Source organism: Trachurus japonicus, chromosome 1, assembly GCF_045865225.1.
Source record: "Trachurus japonicus isolate A0001 chromosome 1, Traja_1.0".
Taxonomy (NCBI): Eukaryota; Metazoa; Chordata; class Actinopteri; order Carangiformes; family Carangidae; genus Trachurus; species Trachurus japonicus.
The window spans coordinates 20,266,783-20,289,881 of record NC_140907.1 but is presented as its reverse complement, the minus strand read 5'-3'; the positions used below and the strand labels follow the sequence as shown (position 1 = coordinate 20,289,881).

General features: G+C 42.3%; 3 protein-coding genes across 3 annotated transcripts; 2 read left to right on the top strand and 1 right to left on the bottom strand.

Moving 5' to 3' along the window:
• Window positions 1-2,674: 2,674 nt before the first annotated feature.
• LOC146991826 (beta-galactosidase-like) lies at window positions 2,675-10,276 on the top strand. The gene is made up of 16 exons (XM_085779232.1): window positions 2,675-2,844; window positions 3,818-3,987; window positions 4,574-4,724; window positions 5,025-5,085; window positions 5,163-5,257; window positions 5,476-5,656; window positions 5,945-6,003; window positions 6,081-6,202; window positions 7,900-7,940; window positions 8,026-8,138; window positions 8,276-8,350; window positions 8,504-8,593; window positions 8,684-8,797; window positions 9,012-9,143; window positions 9,264-9,503; window positions 9,598-10,276. The coding sequence occupies exons 1-16, from the start codon at window positions 2,779-2,781 to the stop codon at window positions 9,850-9,852; spliced, it is 1,965 nt and encodes a 654-aa protein (XP_085635358.1). The 5' UTR covers window positions 2,675-2,778; the 3' UTR covers window positions 9,853-10,276.
• A 1,635-nt stretch (window positions 10,277-11,911) lies between these two features.
• Window positions 11,912-14,033, bottom strand: ccdc86 (coiled-coil domain containing 86). The gene is made up of 4 exons (XM_085779206.1): window positions 13,439-14,033; window positions 12,800-12,929; window positions 12,630-12,704; window positions 11,912-12,328 (listed from the first exon to the last, which is right to left on the bottom strand). Exons 1-4 carry the CDS (start codon window positions 13,930-13,932, stop codon window positions 12,176-12,178), a joined length of 852 nt encoding a protein of 283 aa, XP_085635332.1. The 5' UTR covers window positions 13,933-14,033; the 3' UTR covers window positions 11,912-12,175.
• A 344-nt stretch (window positions 14,034-14,377) lies between these two features.
• On the top strand, window positions 14,378-22,936 carry LOC146991824 (beta-galactosidase-like). The gene is made up of 16 exons (XM_085779216.1): window positions 14,378-14,524; window positions 15,140-15,309; window positions 15,909-16,059; window positions 16,408-16,468; window positions 17,102-17,196; window positions 17,293-17,473; window positions 17,759-17,817; window positions 17,916-18,037; window positions 20,676-20,716; window positions 20,797-20,909; window positions 21,049-21,123; window positions 21,277-21,366; window positions 21,457-21,570; window positions 21,765-21,896; window positions 22,103-22,342; window positions 22,431-22,936. The coding sequence occupies exons 1-16, from the start codon at window positions 14,438-14,440 to the stop codon at window positions 22,683-22,685; spliced, it is 1,986 nt and encodes a 661-aa protein (XP_085635342.1). The 5' UTR covers window positions 14,378-14,437; the 3' UTR covers window positions 22,686-22,936.
• The last annotated feature ends 163 nt before the right edge of the window (window positions 22,937-23,099 follow it).

Here is a 23,099-nt window from a genome sequence, read left to right as displayed (position 1 = left end):
AAAGGTTACACATGACCTAAATCTTCTGACTCTTTATTTTTTTTCTAAATCTGCGTTACACAGAAGCTATAACAACCATAAATATGCATTTCTGTTTTGTTCTGTCTATGAACCACCATAACAAAGACTCTAAACACCATTGGAAAGATATCTAGTTTTTATGAGATGACAAAGAATGTCATCGAACTTTTACAATTAAGCGGCTGCTGGCAGCAAAAGTTTGTCATATTTGTCATGAAAAATGTCTGGAATGGTGACGTTGCTCATCCACTTTCTGTACATTATTCATGAGCCAGTTGTTTACCCACACTACACACTCAGAGAGATGTTAGAGAACCACAACTCTCTTCTTCTTTAACAAGAAGTCGGGAACCCACATGACTGAAACTTAAACTGGTTGTGCTTGCTTTAACCATTGTGGCCCTGAAGAGAGCCCCTATTGAGGCAACTTCAATGCCTGTGTTGTAATGTAAATACTTTGTCACTCTGCTTAAATAGAAATTCATATATTTGTGTTTCACTTTGTTTTGTTATTATATTTATGCAACTTTTATTTTTACTCTGATACATTTCCTTCAAGCATGTTTGTTTCGTGTTATTACAAAACAAAATCAGAGGAGGACAAATCAGTGCTGCTAGACTACAAGTTAATTTACCAATAGGAGTCAGTGACGTGATGTCTGTCTGTTGCCTGAACTTAAGAAGTAGGCTGGTGTTATCACAGTAATGATGACTGATACTGTCACAGAGGCACCTGCTGCAGAATGAATAATAATGAATATTATGCTCTACTAAAAGGATGCCACAACACAAGAGAGTTCATAATTGAAACATCAACTCACGCGTTGGCTGTTTAGAACATAGGCCAATCAAGCAGCACTGAATGATCGCATCAATATAATGATCCGATAATGATTATGATCATCAAATGATATTTGTATCTGTGTTTGATAGCCTCCTGTATGTCCAGTATTGTTGGATAGTTGGTGATTTATATCTGGCTTGTATTTAGGCTAATAAAGACATTTGGCATTGAGAGGGTTTCTTTTTTTCTGCCCCAAAATGACTTTATATCACTCAGCAGAGTAAGATTTACAAGATTTGACCTCAACCAGTACTTTTAAACACTTGAAAAATGAGTAAAGGGACATTACAATGTAAAAATCAGGCTATTTCGCCTGCCAAAAACTGATTCTGGTATTGTACATAGAGGGATATGTTGCCCCAAAATGACTATATATCACTCAGCAGAGTAAGGTTTACAAGATTTGACCTCAACCAGTACTTTTTACCACTTGAAAAACGCATAAAGGGACATTACAATGTAAAAATCAGGCTATTTAGCCTGCGAAAAACTGATTCATGCCTCTGGTATTGAACATAGAGGGATATGTTGCCCCAAAATGACTTTTTATCACTCAACAGAGTAAGATCTACAAGATTTTACCTCAACCAGTACTCTAGTACCTGGTATTGTACATAGAGGGATATGTTGCCCCAAAATGACTTTAGATCACTCCGCAAAACTAGCCCATGTGTTAAAGAAAGTAGTTTACCCTGTAATTAAACGTAGGCTAATCATCACAATGTAGTGACAGGACCTCGTTTTGATATGAACATGGTCTGACCTGTTTAGTTGGGCTGGTCCAGGTAGCTCTGAACCATTTTATAGCTACACTGCTATAGGCTTAGACTGCTGGGGGACACACCTGGTTACATGAGGCCCTCCTCTCCTCTCCTCTCCTCTCCTCTCCTCTCCTCTCAGCACATTTTGAACTGTCATTATCATTATCTGTTGCACTTTGTAGTTTGGCCTTGGTGTCTCGCACTCTGTTTCCACAGATCCACCAGAGCTCCATCTCTCTGCACCAACCGCCGCCTGCATCAGGAAAAACAAGAAATCAAAGGGTGCAAGGACGTTTCATACGACAATGGTCGAGCAGACAGCCCTGCATCACAGCTCTAGTTTACCTCTTTCTGTTTGGCTTGCTGCTCCTTCAACTGCACAGCATACTGTTTCACGAGCTGCTTCTTCTGCATCTTCTTTTTCCAAAAGAAGCACAGTGGCTTATCTATAAAATCTAAAACAGCGAGGCTGGACTTCTCAGAGTTCAGACCAGACATGGTGAAGCAGCATTTAGTTGTTATGCTGCACACAAGTGGAACAAACTACCAGCAGAACTGAAATCAGCCCCAACTGTAAGCACTTTTAAATCCAGGTTAAAAACATTTCTCTTTTCACGTGAGAACTTAAAACTTTATCTATTTTCTTTTCTTTTACTTTTATTTTCTCTTGCTTTTAACTCTGTTTTTTTGTTTTTATTCTGTCTTATGCTTCTTCTTTTTTAATGTTTTGTCTTTATGTAAAGCACATTGAGTTGCCTTGGTATGAAATGCGCTATATAAATAAAGATGCCTTGCCTTGCCTTGCCTTGCCTTCTTCTTGGGCGCTCCTCTTGCAATTATTGGATAGTTCGCTTATCATCTGCATTTTTAATTAAACCGAATTTGATTTCAAGAACATGTCTGTTCTTGTCGCTTCATCTGCTCACGTTCACAGAATCACACATGATATAATGTGTACAACAGCGACACCTAGTGGTGAGTGCTACAACCAAACAATTTGTAACACATGACTTACTTCCGCAACTGCCACAGTCAAAACACCAGTGCACTGTGACCGTGTCCAAGCAAAGACTTTATAGGCAATAACGTCTCTGGTCCAAGTAGGAGCTGCATCAGTTGAACTCGTGAAACGGGGCAATAGGAAGAGCCGTCATGTCTGTGTTCAAGTCCAACCTACTGCTGCTGCTGCTGCTGCTGTTCCAGATGTTTGCACAGTCAGTAAGTACCTCTGGGATCTTACAGATTTTTCAGTAGGCAGGTGGAGAGCTACAGCCTAACAGGTGTTAAAATACACAAACTAGCCCTATACTAGGCCTATGACTAAAAAAAGATCAATGCTTTATAATGGTGCTTAAGGTCCATATTAGTTAGTTGCCCTTCATATATCTGTAAGTTGAACAAAACAAGTATAATCTTATAAACAACAATCTGTACTTTAATGTTACTGCATTTGTATTGTACTGTACCACACCCATATTACTGTACATACATGGGTCAGTGATATCCTAGAAAGACACATATTTTTGCATTGCAGAAGTGAATTACATTTGTTCCACATTTGTGTCCAGATTTATCTTCCTGTATAGTCAGTATGTATTTTTCTGATGTTTTTTTTTGTCTGAACTGTCACCAAAGTTTTTATGCTGTTACTGTGAAGATAATTGAAAGTTAAATTTTGCATCTGTGTCTATAGTAACCAGATCCTGACACATGTGACATCTGTGGGAATAAAGAGCACTGATGTTTACATTTAACTGATTTTGATTAATTATTTTTATTATCCAATTACTGGGACAAAAAAAGCAAAATAAGACACTGCAATTGGCTGTCTGTCTTTGAAATTTTAACCCTTTTAAATTAGACTAATCCTTATGGAAACAAAAAAAATTGTGTCATCTCACTAACCCACATAAGGCCACCACTGCTGAATGAATTCCCTGTCAATTTTATTATGTCTGATCAAATATGTTTTTTGTTGCTATTCATTATTTATTGTTCTCTATTCCATACGGTCATATCTGTTTCATATATACAGTATATATAGGCTATTATATATAAAATCATAAAAATCAACTGACCTGTCAGTCCTTTGTCATAAAAATGACACATAAAGCACATTGGAACATCACATGAACAGATTTTTGCTGAGGATCACTACACTCCCCATAAATTCAGTTGTGTTTATCTGCAGCTCAGTGCCCCTCGTTCATTCAGCATCGATTACCAGAATGACTGCTTTCGGAAAGATGGGGAAAAGTTTCGTTATGTATCGGGAAGCATCCATTACAGCAGGATCCCCAGAGTCTACTGGAAAGATCGACTTCTCAAGATGTACATGGCAGGACTGAATGCCATCCAGATGTAAGTTCACCTCATGTGTCTCTCCCTGTAGGCCTTGGTTTGTTGTTTCAGTCTCAAGCTGCTGTTGAGACTCTCATGTTGCTGCTGACTTCAGAACAAAAGCTGAAGAAAGGCCGGCAAAGCAATCATTATGTCTGACTTTTACCTTATACCTAGTAGTGCATAGTGGACTGAATTAAAAAAAACATATACAGTATACTGATATTTGTTAATATATAAATCTGCCCCTTCATCAAATTGTTAAGTTGATCACACAAGATCATCAGCACAGACTCTGGACAAGTCCACTCCATGTGACCATCAAATCCCTGCAACCAAAAATGCTGCATTCAAGAGCAGCTTGCAGCATTATGATGGCACAATCCTGAATCACACAGTATGCAGTGCATATAACATTTAATCAGGGCAAAAATTGTATTTGATCAACAGACTGTGCACACTCCAACTATAGTGTGATTTATCCTTTAGTTTCCAGCGGATTATTCTGATAAAGTCTGATTGCAATTTATTGGAAATGTTGGACACATATGTTCTGTTGTTTATTAAATGTCAGCGTGATAATAATCTCACTTTGTTCATCTTGAAGGTACATTCCCTGGAGCTTCCATGAAGAAATCCAAGGTCAGTACAATTTTAATGGAGACAGGGATTTGCCACATTTCCTTCAGCTGGCCCAGGACATTGGCTTACTGGTCATCCTTCGACCAGGACCATACGTATGCACAGAGTGGGATATGGTGAGTAAATGCCATTAGAACATGAATAGAATAGGGTGTTATAAAGTAATCAAGGAAATGTTGAAAAGAATCAAGTTTTCATTTACAGTTTCATAATCAAACATACAACTTCCTCTGCAGTGATTTCATTTTATGTTTCATACCTTTCATACAAAATAATGACTGTAACTTAAAGGACAAAGTTATTTATCTGTGTGTCATTTGACACAGTTGAATGGTGACTGTAATATGGTATATTTGATGGACTGTGTTCAAGCCATTTAAATTGCACTGTCATTGTTGTGTAATTGTTTCTGACAGGGTGGGCTGCCTGCATGGCTTCTCAAAAACAAGAACATTGTTCTCCGGACTTCAGATCCAGGTGAGAATCAGAGTGGAGTGGAGTCAAAGCTCGAGTGAATGAGTGCATTTCATGCTGCTATGATTTGTGTTTTTCAGATTACATCACAGCAGTGGATAAGTGGATGGGGAAGTTGCTGTCTTTGATTAAGCCTCTTCTGTATCAGAACGGTGGTCCTATCATCACAGTACAGGTGAGTTGAGTTTGTGTTTGTTGTTCATCAAATTATTGTCATAAGATAAGATAAGATAAGATAAGATAAGAAGACTTTATTGTCCAATGGTTTAAAAACACAGTGGAAATTTACCTTTGGCATCTTGGTAGTCAGCCAACAATAACAGCAGGACACAATCATCCATTCATCTAACACTGAAGATTACACCTCCTTCCTGCTCTGCCTTTGTGTGGTAGGTGGAGAATGAATATGGCAGTTACTTTGCATGTGACTACAACTACTTGCGTCACCTGACCAAGTTATTCCGGTCTCACCTGGGTGAGGAGGTGGTGCTCTTCACCACAGATGGCCCTTCGGCGCACCAGCTTAAGTGTGGCAACATTCAAGGTCTCTATGCCACTGTTGACTTTGGGCCTGGTACGTATCAGAAACGTTCCTCTAGGGAAAAACTCCTCACATAGTTAATTAGGTTATGGTAAATCCTTTTCTACTGGATAGCTGCAGGTTACGTGTTTTGAGAAAAATGGTGCCTTTGAGTATTGGATATAATCCCGCAAAGATGAGTTGTAGATGCTACATGAAATGAAATACATCATAGCTAACAATATTTGTGATTTGAATACTTGCTGAGTGCTGAGAGGCTGCATTTAGTTAAGTCATGAGAAAGGTAAACATATCATATATTTATTATTTTTTTAATTCTAGGTGTAAATATGACTGCTGCCTTTGAAGCACAAAGACTAGCTGAACCTCATGGACCTTTGGCAAGTATTTCACCATCAGCATTCTGTTATCTTTGACAACACACAGGTGTTTTCACATTTTCTTCTTTTATCATCAGGTGAACTCTGAATATTACACTGGCTGGCTGGACCACTGGGGAGAGCGTCACTCTGTGCTGCCATCTGCAGTAGTGGCCAAGTATCTGAATCCGATATTGGCACTGGGAGCAAATGTCAACATGTGGGTCTGAGAGAGGTTTAAACACAAACATAAAGCCACATCCATCCATCCATCCATCCATCCATCCATCCATCCATCCATCCATCCATCCATCCATCCATCCATCCATCCATCCATCCATCTTCAACTGCTTATCCGGGATCAGTCTGTGGGGGCAGCAGATCCACCAGACATCCCTTTCCCAGGCTACAGCAGCCAGCTCTGACTGGGGCATCCTGAGACATTCCCAGGCCAGGTTTAAGATATAGTCTCTCCACCGAGGCCCCAGTCTGCCCCGTGGCCTCCTCCAAGCTGGACGTGCCAGCTTCTGGCATCCCAGCCAGCACTGTGGAGCACAGTCCCCAGGGCTTTGCCACTGTGGAATTGTTTGACTACCTCAGCGACTTCCCTCAGGGAAATTAGCATTGATCCCCCTTCATGCTCCAACTCTGCCACTTCCTCCGAGGATGGATTTGATGAACCAGTTGGGTTGAGGAGTTCCTCAACGAGCTCCTTCCACCACCCTATGAGCTCCTCTGTGGTCCACAGAGTTCCATCTTTGCTGTACACAGCTTGGATGTTCCCCCACTTCCCCCTCCTGAGGTGCCGGATGGTTTTCCAGAAGCACCTTGGTGCCGTCCTGAAGTCCTTCCCAATGGCTTCTCTGAACTCCTCCCACACCTGCTGCTTTGCCTCCCCTATGGCTGAGGCTGCTGCCCTTTGGGCCCATCGGTACCCTGCAACTGCAAATGTCCCCTGCCTCCACAGAGATGAGAGAGAAGCTCTGCTGGAGGTGGGAGTTAAAGTTCTCTCGGACAGAGGGTTCCTTCCTCCAGACGTTCAGTTCACCAGTTCACCCACACTTCTCGTTTGGGCTTACCACGTCTATCCAAAGGTTTTCCCCTCCACCTGAACCAACTCACCACCAAATGGTGATCAGCTGACAGCTCAGCTCCCCTCTTTACCCTATCCAGAACATGCAGCCTCAGGTCAGATGATACGATTACAAAATCGATCATTGACCTTTGGCCTAGGGTGCTCTGGTAGCATGTACACTTACATTAGCATCCTTATGTTTGAACATGGTGTTCATTATGGACAAACCATGACCAGCACAGAAGTCCAACAATGAACACCCACTCGGGTTCAGATCAGGCAAGCTATTCCTCCCAATCCCGCCCCACCCTGTCTGGGTCTCCAAGGCCCTCCAACTTCACTGCCACCCATTCCAGTTCTTCCTACGGATGGTGGCTCCATGGGATGGGGAGGCTTCCACATACCTCTTTCGTGCTATGCCCGACTGGGCACCGTGGCATGCCCAACCACCAGACGCTCGCTGACGAGCCCCCAGTCCAGGCCTAGCTCCAGACAGGGGCCTCGGGCTTGTTTAGTTCATAGGGTCCTCATGAACCATTTTTGGTCCAGCCCCGCCCACGAGACCAATTTGCCCTACCAGGAGCATATTGCTCCAGACAACATAGCCCTCAGGTTCACAGAGACATGCAAACCTCTCCACCACTGTAAGGTCCGACAGGTCCAGTGGACCCTAGATCAGCATGATTTTATTTTGAATTATGTGGTACCACACTAAAATTGTGCCCCACCATCTCCCCTTACTTATGTTAGTTGAAAAAATATAATTATAAGAAAGTCCCTGACTACATGGAATGGAAAATAGTTTTTGTAGTTTGAAGTCTATAAACTGTCTCTTCTCACAGGTACATGTTCATTGGAGGGACAACCTTTGGATATTATAATGGTAGGCAACCTTGCATAGACTGACTTGGTTGTTAGTTACTTACAGTAACTTAGTCCCTCTTTTAATCACCTCTTAATATTCTCAGGGGCCAATGAACCTTTTAGCCCCCAACCTACAAGCTACGACTTCGATGCTCCACTCACAGAAGCTGGAGACCTCACAGAGAAGTACTATGCCATCCGAGAGGTGATCAAAATGGTATGTACTTTGTTATTGGCTTGAGACTCTGTGCAAAATTGAAGTACAAAACTTTTAATCTCATTTAGACATCTTGATGAGCTTGCATACAGTATAGAGTATTTAGAAGAACTAATCTAATTTTTGTCTCACAATAGCACTGTAAGGTACCAGAGGGACCAATACCACCATCAACTCCAAAGTACGCTTATGGGGCTGTTGGGATGAAGAAGGTTGGTTCCCAACTGTTTCTATGAGCTCCTTACCTGTATGTAAAAATGATTAATTTTAAAAGTAGTTGTTGCAACTCGCCACTAATAGACTGTTTGTCTTGTGGTTTAAATCATCACAAGTAAATGTTAAAACACAACCTTCTCCTGCTGCAGCTCCAGACGATATCAGATGCCTTGGAGAAACTGTCTCTCTCTGGCCCCGTCAAGAGCATGTATCCTCAGACTTTCATTGAGCTGAACCAGGTATCCTTTATTATTTTTCTGATTTTTATTTTTCTAGTCCTCCAGTAATAATGAGTGATTCTTATATTTAATTCCCCCCCTGTCCTTTAGGCTTTTGGTTTTGTGCTCTACAGGACTGCTTTACCTGTAGACTGCAGCAAGCCAACTCCACTGTCATCCCCAATGAATGGAGTCCATGACAGAGCATATGTGTCTGTGGATGGGGTGAGTACGCCTTTGTACATATGATTGTGTCTGTATTAGATATTAAAGTCCAACACCACTATTTATTTTTCATTTTTATTTAGACAGAGTGTGATTAACTGCATTAGACAACATGGACCTTTTGAGGTACAAAGTGTTTATGTCAAAGAACATGTTGTAAAAATGATATAAATTTGATATCTCATAAACATAACTGTGTTGATTCCTTCTAAAGGTGGCTGTAGGGGTTCTTGAAAGGAACAAAGTCATAACCGTATATGTGACGGGGAAGGCCGGCAGTCAGGTGGACATACTGGTGGAGAACATGGGCCGAATCAACTATGGGAAAGGGATCAGGGACTTCAAGGTTAATTGTTACTTACTGTATGTGTGTTGAAATACAAATGGCTAGCTTGGCTATCAGAAAGCTTAATTTGTTTACTTGGGCTGTACTCCGTCTTTGCTCTTCCTCGTCTTCTTGTCACAGGGTTTGGTGTCCAACATGACTCTGGGGAAAGACACACTCACTGGATGGACCATGTATAGTCTCAGTATTGATGTAGCAGTCAGCCACGGCCTCATTGGGGAAAATAAGCCCACAGCAACAGACCCCCCTCAGCCTGCTGGTCTCTCTCTTCCAGCCTTCTATGGGGGGAGCTTCATCATTCCCGATGGTATCCCAGACCTCCCTCAGGACACCTATATCAAACTGCCCAAATGGAGGAAGGCATGTAACCTATACAGGATTAGTCTTAGTTTTACTGAGGTTTGGTCATTCACTACTCAACTACACAATCTGTCTTTAAATTTGTGTTTTTCAGGGCCAGGTCTGGATTAATGGCTTCAATCTGGGACGTTATTGGCCCGTGCGAGGGCCTCAGGTGACGCTTTTCGTTCCCGCTAACATCCTCAGCACATCTGCACCCAACAATGTGACTGTCCTGGAGCTGGAGGAGGCTCCATGCACCTCTGGGCCATGCACTGTGGAGTTTACTGACACCCCCATCCTGAATGCAACAGTCTCTTCTAACTACAAAAAGCACTGGAGACTGTTTTCGAAAAAGGACTTGTTGTGATGATAGGAAATTGTGCAACTGAACAAAATGAAGCAATTTGCACTACTCTTGGACATCTAGTCCCAAATCAGCACTGGTGTTGTGGGCTTGATTTTAAAAAAGAAGAAAAAAGTCTGATTTATATAAAGGTTTATTGATATGGGATTTTGTATCAGTCACTGAAAAGGTCAAGTCAAAATGTGGCAAATATTATCTTTTATTGTGGGTTTCTCTACCTCACTGATTCTTTTTCTCTTCACAAAGGGATGATTGCCAATTCAACAGTGCACTGATGTGCTTTTCAGAGAATGTTTTATTATTTTTTTATGTGAAAATGCATCAGGGAAACACCATATACTGTATAACCTTACAAACATGGACTGTGGGACATCTGATTCATTGCTTATATTCATTTTTTAAATGGCAAACTGTAATGAATACCTTTCGTAACAGAAAATAAAGGTCAAGATATTTTGATGAAATTCTTTTTTTTTCTCATTTTAGTAGCTTCAATTTCCCTGAGATATAACATATCACCCATGATGTGGGCAGGGCAGACTTAATAATGGGTGTATATTGCATCTAAGAGGCTAGAGTAGGTGACTAGTGTGGGAGAGATTCTACGAGTTTGAGAGGTTTGTTCACCACAATCTCCCACGTATTTTTGTGTATCTCCGTGTTTTAGACAGCTTAAGAGCAAAAAGGCAATGTGTACAGTGTACACTGCTGCAGCATGAAGGCACTAGTGTAGGAAATGTTTTTGGTTATCATTTTATAATCATAGGTTTAACACTGAAACCTGGCTATCATGTCTGTCACTTGCTATTGGCTGACAAGATCAGTCCTGTACCTGGGTGTAAGTGTGTCTTTTACGTGACCTAAGTGAGACGAGGAAGAGACTCCTAAGTCCCAACAGACCTGCTCCACCACCCTGAACAGGTATCTTCACATACCAGACAAGACACACCTACTACATTAAGTAGACTATCTATCTCTGTGGCCATTTGCTGATGCTGCCAATTAATAAATGAAACATCAATATAAGAGAAGACTTTTCCCAATAATCATAACAGTAAAAAAAAAAAAAAAAAGATGAGCAGGAGTTGTATCAGAATGATCAGAAACTTCTTTTTTCTGTCACAACTAAAACAATGGTGAAGTTGCTCATCCACTTTCTGTAGATCATTTATGAGCCAGTTGTTTACCCACACTACACACTCAGAGAAAATGTTAGAAAACCACAAGTCTGTCTCTAAACAGAGGTCAGGGACCCACATGACTGAAAGTTAAACTGGTTGTGCTTGCTGTAATCACTCCTCTTGTCCATTGTGGCCCTGAAGGGATCCCCTCTCTTAAGGCAACTTCAATGTCTGTGTTGTAAAGTAAATAAATACTTTGTCACTCTACTTTATAAAACAAAATAAGAGGAAATTTGTTGGACTGCAAGAAAGCAGGTTTGACAAATCAGTGTGTCTAGACTACAAGTTAATTTAACAATAGGAGTCAGTTATGTGATGTCTGTCTGTTGCCTGAACTGAAATAGGAGGCTGGTGTTGTCACAGTAATGATGACTGATCCTGTCATGGAGGCACCTGCTGCAGGTTCTGCACAGACGACCACTGTGACTCCAACGGTGAACTAAAGCCTGCCACACACATAAAGATAATCGGGCAAAAAAAAAGGGAACTGAAAGATCACATAACACACCACTGGCCATATTTATAAGAAAGGTTTTCACAAGTTGGACTCAAAGATTCGGCCTACAGGGTGCAGTGTCTCTTGTGCCTACATTAAGTGTGTAAGTATGTTGTTGCTGCAGAATGAATGATAATAAATATTATGCTCTAATAAAAAAAAGTTCATAATTTAAACATGAATGGTAATTCGACTCTAAAGTACTCCTGCTATTCATCAAGTGTTTTTATAAGACTACACCCAGAGCACCTAGGCTTAATAATGAAAAATAACTTGTTCCACCAGAACACTATGTTTGTCCTAATGGTACAAAAGTACACACACCTTTGTTGTACCTTCCTTCAAACCTTGTGAGCAACTTCATCATTTAGTAAAAAAGTTTGAAAAAAGTTAAATACAATTTTATTTGATATGAGTAAAACAAAGTTGATCACATGATGTTTTCATGACAAGTTAACATGTTATTATGTATTCTATATTTCTTTTACCATTTCAAATTTAATACAGCATCTTTCTTTGAAAACCTTCCCGGGTTAATGTCTAAGTCAGTCCTCTCAGAGAAATGTGTCTGTTGTATTTCAGACGACCAAACACAACACCTTTAGGCACAGTACAGAACATAGGCATTTTTTTTAAATTATCTTAGACTTTAAGTTAAATCTTTGTCAGCATTGTTGTTTTTTTGCCCTTTGGCCTTTACATTCTGCTTCTGTGACTTCTGCAGCAGAGCCAGTGTGTCACTCTTCTCTATTTTCCTGAGCTGCTTCTTCTTCATCCTCTTGATCTTTGATGTGTTGCGGATCTGTGACACAGATGAGACAAGAGAAAATGGACAAGATGTCAGATTACTAACAAAAATATTATATGATATTATATTATATGGCTGTTTCCTAATTAATCACTGTTTATAATCTCTATTGCGTTTCATGTACCTGTGGTGCCTAGTGTGCACCCAGTGTAGTCTGCTGTAAATGTGTCACAACATGAATCCTGTCTGATACTGTTGGAGTTTTCATATAGACTGTATGTAAAAATTCAGAGATGCTACAGTATAGGTCCGTTATCAGGCTGAGGGTCTCCTATAAGTTGACTAGTTGACATACCACTTGCACGATCTCTGCCTTGCGTTCATTCTCCTCACGCCGTTTCAAATTTTCTTCTCTCCTTTTCCGCTTGTCCTATAGCCATCAGGGAAAACAATGAGTCAAAGGGTGCAAGAGGTTTCATACGACAATGGTCGAGCAGACAGCCCTGCATCACAGCTCTAGTTTACCTCTTTCTCTTTGGCTTGCGTCTCCTTCAACTGCAGAGCATACTGTTTCACCAGCTGCTTCTCCTGCTTGGCCTGCATCTTCTTATCCCAAGAGGAGCACAGTGGCTTATCTCTCACCAACGCAGAGAACCTGGAGAAAAAAGGACAACAATAAAGAAATAAACATCACGTTTACCTGGTTGATTTTATAATGCAAAAGGCTTTCTAACAATGTTTTACACTGTCATGTATGTGCACACATACCCTGCCAAGACCTGGATTGCACTAGTTACTTATGTTTTACCAGTAGGATTCCTGGGTTTTGTACCAACACAAAAATAGTGCAACATTGAAACAAAATCACAATCGTTTGAGGGACTTTTAATAAAGCAACCATCATTGAATTTAAGTTACTGATAATTGCTGTATAGGGCCTAATCCATCGCAGACCAGTAACACTAACATGTTTGCTAAACGCTAGTATTTTGATCATGTTGCTGCTCTCCTGATTCTGTACCACCTTTATAACCTTTAATATAACGCGATGCAGAGCCCAACAACCAGGCCTCTGAGGCAGTAAAAAGTAAAGTAACAACAACTCAAATTCAGACAAACATTAATTACAACGTCACAACATCCTGGCTCCGTGTTTTCCTTCACCTCTGCTTGTTGCGCTCCTTCCACACTCTTCCAGATTTGGGTTTTCCCAGCGGAATGACGGGAGTTTGTGTCTCACTTGCAGCCAGACGCGGCTTCTTCTGCGGCACAGTCTCTGAACTCGGCTCGGTGGTCTGGTCGGTTCTGCTGTCCGGCGGCTCTGACACCATGGTGCAGGGCTGCGGTTCAGCGGCCAGGCTGCACTTCTCCTCGGGCAGAGGCTCTGCTTTCCGCTCGGACTCCTCCGTGTTTCTCTCCTCCACCGCCGGCAGCTCCTGCAGCACCGACCTCCTGGTCCTCCGGCTGGGCGTCCTCACCGGAGCCTCCGAGCCGAGCAGCGCGGCGGGAGTGCGCACCGTGCGGCCGCTGCGGGTCCGTCTGGTCTCCGGCGGCGGCGCCTCCTGCACCTGGACCTCCTCCTCCTCCTCCTGCTGCTCCGTGTATCCGTCCGCGGAGCCCGTCTTCTCCTCTACAGCAGCTTTCTGCCTCCTCGACATGTTTCCTAATTAAATCCTCAACAAAACATTAGTCTGGTAAAACTTCTGAACCCACGTGTATCACCGCCTGCGATGTGTACGTCGCTCTGTTTCCGCGTCAAACAACCGGATGATAAACACCGCGCGTCGAGCTCCGTAGCGCCCCCTGCAGGTCTGGCGGAGGATGTGCACATTTAAAATAAGGCATGGACCATTAGTACATCGTATCAATCACATATAATCTGCAGTTAAAAATAAATAAATAAATAAATACAACCAATTTAGATTTTTATGAAATAAATAAAATTGTTTTTGGTCGCTTCATCTGCTCACACGATGATAAATGTGTACAACAACAGCGACACCTAGTGCTACAACCAAGCGATACAATTGTATCACATGACTTACTTCCGTATCTCATGATGCCAGACTCATTCAAAACACCAGTGCCTGGTCATAGTTGACCGTGTCCAAGTAAGAGCTGCATCAGTTTAACTTGTGAAACGGGACAATAGGAAGAGTCGTCATGTCTGTGCTCAGAGCACGAGGCCCAACGTCTAAGTCCAACCTACTGCTGCTGCTGCTGCTGCTGCTCCAGATGTTTGCACAGTCAGTAAGTACCTCTGAGATCTTACAGATTTTATAGCTGGAAGATGGAGAGCTGCTACCTAACAAGTGTGAAAATACACAAACTAACTCTATGGGAGGCCTATGACTAAAAAAGAGCAATGCTTTGTAATGATGCTTATGGCCCATATAAACAATAGTTGCCCTTCATATGTTCATCTGTGGTTAGTTGATCAAAACAAGTGTAATCTCTTAGTTAAAATTTTATTTGCACATGTTTTATGTTCCATGATACTTGTCAACAATCTGTACTTTAATGTTACTGTATCTTTACTGTACTGCACTGCACCAATATTACATCTAGGCCACCACTTCTGATTATATATATCCTCTGTACCTAATGTAGACTAAGGTCCATTTCATTTTGTCTGAGCAAATATGTTTTTTATATTTTTATTATTTAGTGACTTTAATTGACATGCTACCCACAGCCTTTACAAGACAATCAAGGCTGCCATCGTGAGTGGCACATCATAAAAATCAACTGACCTGTCAGTCCTTTGTCATAAAAATGACACATAAAACACATTGGAACATCACATGAACAGATTTTGCTGAGGATCACTACACTCCCCATAAATTCAGTTATGTTTATCTGCAGCTCAGTGCCCCTCGTTCATTCAGCATCGATTACCAGAAGGACTGCTTTCGGAAAGATGGGGAAAAGTTTCGTTATGTATCAGGAAGCATCCATTACAACAGGATCCCCAGAGTCTACTGGAAAGATCGACTACTCAAGATGTACATGGCAGGACTGAATGCCATCCAGACGTAGGTTTGCCTCATGTGTCTCTCCCTGTAGGCCTTGGTTTTTTATTTAAGTTTCAAGTTGCTGTTGAGACTCTCATGTTGCTGCTGACTTCAGAACAAAGGCTAAATTGGGTTGAAAGGCTGGCAAAGCAATCATTATGACTGACATTTACGTTATACCTAATAGTGCATAGTGGATTGGTTATAAATCATCAAACTGTAAAGGTGAGAAATCCAACCTCCAGTGATCAGACAAGATGATCAGTGCAGACTTTGGACAAGTGCAATTCATGTGGCCATTAAATCCCTGCAGTCAAAAATGCTGCACTCAAGAGCAGCTTGCAGCATTATGATGGCACTATCCTGAATTATACAGGCCTTGCAGTGCATATAAAATTAAATTAGTGTTGATCAAATTGTATTCGATCAACACACTATACACACTGTGATTTGTCGTATTTTTAATATATATATATATACTGTATATCTGTATAGTATAGTTTCCAGTGGACCAGTGGATTATTCTGGGAAAGAAAATGTATATAAAATGTGGAACACATAATGTTCTGTTGTTTATTAAATGTCAGTGTGATAATAATCTCACTTTGTTCATCTTGAAGGTACATTCCCTGGAACTTCCATGAGGAATCCCCAGGTCGGTACAATTTTAGTGGAGACAGGGATTTGCAACATTTCCTTCAGCTGGCCCAGGACATTGGTTTACTGGTCATCCTTCGACCAGGACCATACATATGTGGAGAGTGGGATATGGTGAGTAAATGCCATTAGAACATGAATAGAATAGAGTGTTATAAGGCTTCAAGGAAATGTTGAGAATAATAAAGTTTTTATTTACACTCTCAGTGTTGCACAATACTAACTCAAACATACCACTTCCTCTGTAGTAATTTCATTTCATGTTTCATACCTTTCGTACAGAAGTATGACTGTAACTTTAAGGACAACGTTTCTGTACCTGTGTGTCATTTTTTTGTCCACTGACCCACTGGTCCAGTAAACACTTGAATTTCAGTTGAATGGTGACTGTAATATTTTTGATGGATTGTTTTTAAGCCATTTAAATTGCACTGTCATTGTTTGTGTAATTGTGTCCAACAGGGTGGGCTGCCTGCCTGGCTTCTCAACAAGAAGAACATTGTTCTCCGGTCTTCAGATCCTGGTGAGAATCAGTGGAGTGGAGTCAAAGCTTGAGTGAATAAGAGCATTGCACGCTGCAGTTTGCACTGCACATTCCCTTCACTTTAAATCTTCTTCTTCCCTTTTTTGTCGTCCCGCTACTTCTTCATACTTTGTGCTACTTCAACAATTCATATATCAAATTGCGCAGCACTCTCTCTCTCACACACACACACACACACACACACACACACACACACACACACACACACACACACACACACACACACCCTTTCATGTAAATCAACCTTCTTCTCACAAGTTCTACGACATCTATTCTCACCTATTGCTTCAGCTATGTTAGCTTTGCTTCATCAATTTTCTTTAGTTGTCAGTTTCCAGTGTATTGCAACTTTTCAAGTTGTTCAGCTTGGACAGCAGGATTTGTCACATTTTCTACTTGTTAATATTTCTGCTACTCTTAGCCCTTTCAAAGCTATTCACCTCTCAGGTTGCAAGTTATGCTTTTCAGCTCTTGTGTCAGCCTTTTCAGCATTGCTTTAGCACCTTCTTCAGCTAATTCAGCATTGCTTCAGCAATGTCATTCAGCTGCCTTCAGCATTCACACACATTTTATTCCTTGGAAATGCCTTTTCTAGTTATTTGTGTTTTTCAGATTACATCACAGCAGTGGATAAGTGGATGGGGAAGTTGCTGCCTATGATTAAGCCTTATCTGTATCAGAACGGTGGTCCTATCATCACTGTGCAGGTTGAGTTTGTGTTTGTTGTTCATCAAACTATCGTCATATCCATTAATTTAACACTGAAGATTACACCTCCTTCCTTCTCTGCCCTTGTGTGGTAGGTGGAGAATGAATATGGCAGTTACTTTGCATGTAACTACAACTACCTGCGTCACCTGACCAAGTTATTCCGGTCTCACCTGGGTGAGGAGGTGGTGCTCTTCACTACAGATGGCGCTGGGCTGAACTATCTTAAGTGTGGCACAATTCAAGGTCTCTATGCCACTGTTGACTTTGGGCCTGGTACGTATCAGAAACATTGTTCCTCTAGGGAAAAAAAACCTTATCACATAGTTTATCAGGTTATTTTTTCCACTGAATAGCTGCAGATTATGTGTTTGCAGAAAAACAGTGCCTCTGGGTGTTGGATATAATCCTGCAAAGATGAATTGTAGATGCAACATGAACTGAAATACATCATCGTTAACAATGTTTGTGATTTGAATGTCCACTGAGTGCTTATACTGTATTTAGTTAGAAGTCATGAGGAAGTTAAACACATGTGTTTATCTTTGTTCATTCTTCTAGGTGGAAATATCACTGCTGCCTTTGAAGCGCAGAGACACGCTGAACCTCATGGACCTTTGGCAAGTATTTCCCTCTCAGGATTCTGTAATCTTTGATTTTGACAACACACAGGTGTTTTTCTTTGAAAAACATTTGGATTTTCTTCTTTTATTATCAGGTGAACTCTGAATATTACACCGGCTGGCTGGACCACTGGGGAACACGTCATGCTGTCGTTTCATCTGCAGCAGTGGCCAAGTCTCTAAATTCGATGTTGGCCATGGGAGCAAATGTCAACCTGTGAGTCTGGGAGATGTTTAGACTCACACATAAAGACACAACACATTACCAATTCACCACACTGAAGCTTTCTCTGTGAGATTGAAAAGCTAATTCAAAATTTGGTTTGTATTAAAGTGTATTTGAAAATATACAGGATTATATCGCTTGACATTAACAAAATGAACCCAAGCGTTATGATCTCTGGGTCTTCCCAGTGGGACATGCCCGGAGCATCTCCCCAGGGAGGTGTCCAGGAGGCCTCCGATACAGATGCCCAAGCCACCTCCTTTCGATGTGGAGGAGCATAGTGACAGGCATAGTGACAGGACCGTCAACTGTCACGCATAGGTGAGAGTAGGAACGAAGATTGACCGGTAAATCGAGAGCTTCGCCTTCTGGCTCAGCTCCTTCTTCACCACAACAGACCAGTACACCGACTGCATTACTGCAGCTGCTGCACCGATCCGCCTGTCAATCTCACACTCCATCCTTCCTTCACCCATGAACAAGACCCTGAGATACTTAAAGGGATAGTTCAACATTTTGGCAAATTGGCCCATTGCCATAATTGCTATAGTCATAGCAGTAGGTTCGTTACCTTTAATTGTCGGTGTAAGCTATTTTTAGTACAGCGGAGCGCAGCAGCTGGCTGCTCAGAGCTACGCTATGGAGGCTAACGGAATTTCTTGGTTTCCCTCATTAAACTCATCAAATACAAAATCCCAAAACTCCACAGCGCTTTTGTAGACAAGTTGTGACCTGCACAACCACCACGCTATGAGATAATAACGGAACGATACGAAACGGAGCCGTTTTCAAGGTAAATTCATACAAAACCGCTGATGCGCGTTGCGTTCAGGGACAGTTTTTCAGCAAGCAGTCTCCGTATTTACCCTGTATTTACCTCGAAAACGGCTCCGTTTCGTATCGTTCCGTCATTATCTCATAGCGTGGTGGTTGTGCAGGTCACAACTTGTCTACAAAAGCGCTGTGGAGTTTTGGGATGTTGAATTTGATGAGTTTAATGAGGGAAACCAAGAAATTCCGTTAGCCTCCATAGCGTAGCTCTGAGCAGCCAGCTGCTGCGCTCCGCCGTACTGAAAATAGCTTACACCTACAATTAAAGGTAATGAACCTACTGCTATGACTATAGCGATTATGGCAATGGGCCAATTTGCCAAAATGTTGAACTATCCCTTTAAACTCCTCCACTTGAGGCCAGAGCTCTGGACTGCACTGGAGGGTGCAGCCACCCCTTTCCAATCAAGAACCATGGCCTCAGACTTGGAGTTGCTGATTCTCATCCCGCTTCACACTCGGCTGCACTCACCTGAGTGCATGCTAAAGGTCCTGGCTCGAAGTAGCCAACAGGACAACATAATCTGCAAAAAGCAGAGATGAAATGCCATGGCTCCCAAACCGGACTCCCTTTGGCCTGTCCATAAAAATAATCAACAGAACCAGGGACAAAGGGCAGCCCTACCAGAGTCCAACATGCACTTGGAGCAAGTCTGACTTAGTGACGGCAATGCAACCAAGCTCCTGCTCCTGTCGCACAGAGATTGTACAGCCCTTAGCAGAGGGCATCGGACCCAATACTCCCAAAGCACCTCCCACAGAATGCCACAAGGGACACTGTTGAATGCCATCTCCAAGTCCACAAAACACATGCAGACTGGTTGGGCAAACTCCCATTAACCCTCGAGCACCCTGTGGTGGGGGGAAAACTGGTCTAGTGTTCCACGGTTGGGACGAAAACTGCATAGTCCCTCCAGAATCTGAGGTTCGACTATCGGCCGAATTCTTCTCTCCATTAGCCTGGAGTAGACTTTCCCAGGGAAGCTGAGGACTGTGATCCTCCGATAGTTGGAACACACCCTCCGGTCCCCCTTCTTCAACAGAGGGACAACTACCCTGGTCTGCCAGTCCAGAGGCAATGTCCCCAACTTCCACGCGATGCTGCAGAGGCTTGTCAACCCAGGCAGCCCCACAACATCCAGAGACTTGAGGTACTCAGGGCGGATCTCATCCACCCCCGGTGCCTTGAGACTGAGGAGCTTTCGAACTACCTTGGTGACTTCAGCTTGAATGATGGATGAATCAACCTCTGGGTCCTCAGCTTCTGCTTCCTCTACGGAAGGCATGTCAGTGGGATTGAGGAGATCCTCGAGGTATTCCTTCCACCACCCGACAATATCCCCAGTTGAAGTCAACAACTCCCCACCTCAAGGGGCTGAGGGGCTGGATGGTTTGCCAGAATTTCTTTGCGGCCGACCGGTAGTTCTCCTACATGGCCTCCCCGAACTTCTCCCAGACCCAAGTTTTTGCTTCTGCAATGGCCTGAGCTGCAGTATGACCCAGCCACCAGGCGCTCACCTGCAAGCCCCGACCCTGGGCCTGGCTACAGGGTGGGGCCCTGGTGACGCCAATCTGGGTGGCGTAGATGTCCTTGTTCTTTTACTGTTCATAGGGGGCTTTGGAACCTAAGAACGTGTTATTATTTTGAATTATGTGTTACCATACTAAGGTTGTGCCCCACAATCTCCCCTTCCTTATGTTAATTGAGAAAATATAAGAAGAGGAAGAAAGTTCTTGACTATATGGAATGAAAAAGAGTTTTTGTAGTTTGAAGTCATTCAACTGTGTCTTCTCACAGATACATGTTCATTGGAGGGACAAACTTTGGATACTGGAATGGTAGGCTACCTTGCACAGATTGGTTTAATCCTTATGGACTCAACTTGTTACCCCTTGTAATCGCCTCTTAATATTCTCAGGGGCCAATGAACCATATGGCTCACAGCCTACGAGCTACGACTACGATGCTCCGCTCACAGAAGCTGGAGACCTCACGGAGAAGTACCATGCCATTCGAGAGGTGATCAAAACGGTACGTAGCCTACTATAATAGACGTTTATAGACTCTGTGCAGAGTTTGCAAAACTGAGGTACAAAACCTTTAACCTTTCTAAGCTTGCATACAGTATATAGTATTTAGAAGAACTAATCTAATTTTTGTCTCACAATAGCACTGTAAGGTACCAGAGGGACCAATACCACCATCAACTCCAAAGTATGCTTATGGGGCTGTTGGGATGAAGAAGGTTGGTTCCCAACTGTTTCTATGAGCTCCTTACCTGTATGTAAAAATGATTCATTTTAAAACTCGTTGTTGCAACTCGCCACTAATAGACTGTTTGTCTTGTGGTTTAAATCATCACAAATCAGTGTTAAAACACAACCTTCTCCTGCTGCAGCTCCAGACGATATCAGATGCCTTGGAGAAACTGTCTCTCTCTGGCCCCGTCAAGAGCATGTATCCTCAGACTTTCATTGAGCTGAACCAGGTATCCTTTTATATTTTTCTGATTTTTATTTTTCTAGTTCTCCAGTAATAATGAGTGATCCTTATATTTAATTTCTCCCCTGTCCTTTAGGCTTTTGGTTTTGTGCTCTACAGGACTACTTTACCTGTAGACTGCAGCACGCCAACCCCACTGTCATCCCCAATGAATGGAGTCCATGACAGAGCATATGTGTCTGTGGATGGGGTGAGTATGCCTTTGATTGTGTCTGTATTAGATATTAAACAGTCCAACACCACTATTGGCAAATTTATTTAGACAGAGTGTGATTAACTGCATTAGACAATGTGGACCTTTTGAGGTTTTTATCAAAGAACATGTTGTAAATATGATATAAATTTGATATCTCATAAACATAACTGTGTTGATTCCTCTTATAGGTGGCTGTAGGGGTTCTTGAAAGGAACAAAGCCATAACCGTAAATGTGACAGGGAAGGCCGGCAGTCAGGTGGACATACTGGTGGAGAACATGGGCCGAATCAACTATGGGAAAGGGATCAATGACTTCAAGGTCTTTCTTGTTGCCGTTTAGGTGTTGAAATATAAATTAATCAGAAAGCTTAATTTGTGCTCAAATGTTTAAGAACTGGAGGACAAGACTAGTCTGACTTTGACAGACTATAGTTTATGCTGTAAAATATATGAGAGTATGAGAAGCAACTGATTGTTTACTTGGGCTGTACTCCGTCTTTGCTCTTCCTCGTCTTCTTGTCACAGGGTTTGGTGTCCAACATGACTCTGGGGAAAGACACACTCACTGGATGGACCATGTATAGTCTCAGTATTGATGAAGCAGTCAGCCACGGCCTCCTCGGGGAAAATAAGCCCACAGCAACAGACCCCCCTCAGCCTGCTGGCCTCTCTCTTCCAGCCTTCTATGGGGGGAGCTTCATCATTCCCGATGGTATCCCAGACCTCCCTCAGGACACCTACATCAAACTGCCCAAATGGAGGAAGGCATGTAACCTATACAGGATTAGTCTTAGTTTCACTGAGGATTGGTCATTCACTACTCAACTACACAATCTGTCTTTGTGTTTTTCAGGGCCAGGTCTGGATTAATGGCTTCAATCTGGGGCGTTATTGGCCCGTGCGCGGGCCTCAGGTGACGCTTTTCGTTCCCGCTAACATCCTCAGCACATCTGCACCCAACAATGTGACTGTCCTGGAGCTGGAGGAGGCTCCATGCACCTCTGGGCCATGCACTGTGGAGTTTACTGACACCCCCATCCTGAATGCAACAGTCTCCTCTAACTACAAAAAGCACTGGAGACTGTTTTCGAAAAAGGACTTGTTGTGATGATAGGAAATTGTGCAACTGAACAAAATGAAGCAATTTGCACTACTCTTGGACATCTAGTCCCAAATCAGCACTGGTGGTGTGGGCTTGATTTTAAAAAAAGAAGAAGAAAGTTTGACTTTTATGAAATGTCAAAATGTGTTAAAAGGCAAATATGGTCTTTTACTGTCACATAAACTGTGGGTTTCTCTACCTCACTGATTCTTTTTCTCTTCACAAAGGGATGATTGCCAATTAAAACTCTGCCAGTGCACAGTGACCTGTTTTTCAGAGAATGTTTTATTTTTGTATGTGAAAAATGCATCAGGGAAACACCCATGTATAACCCTACAAACATGGATTGTAACACAGTTGATTTATTGCTTAGCTATGTTCATCATTTAAATGACAACCTGTAATGAATACCTTTCATTA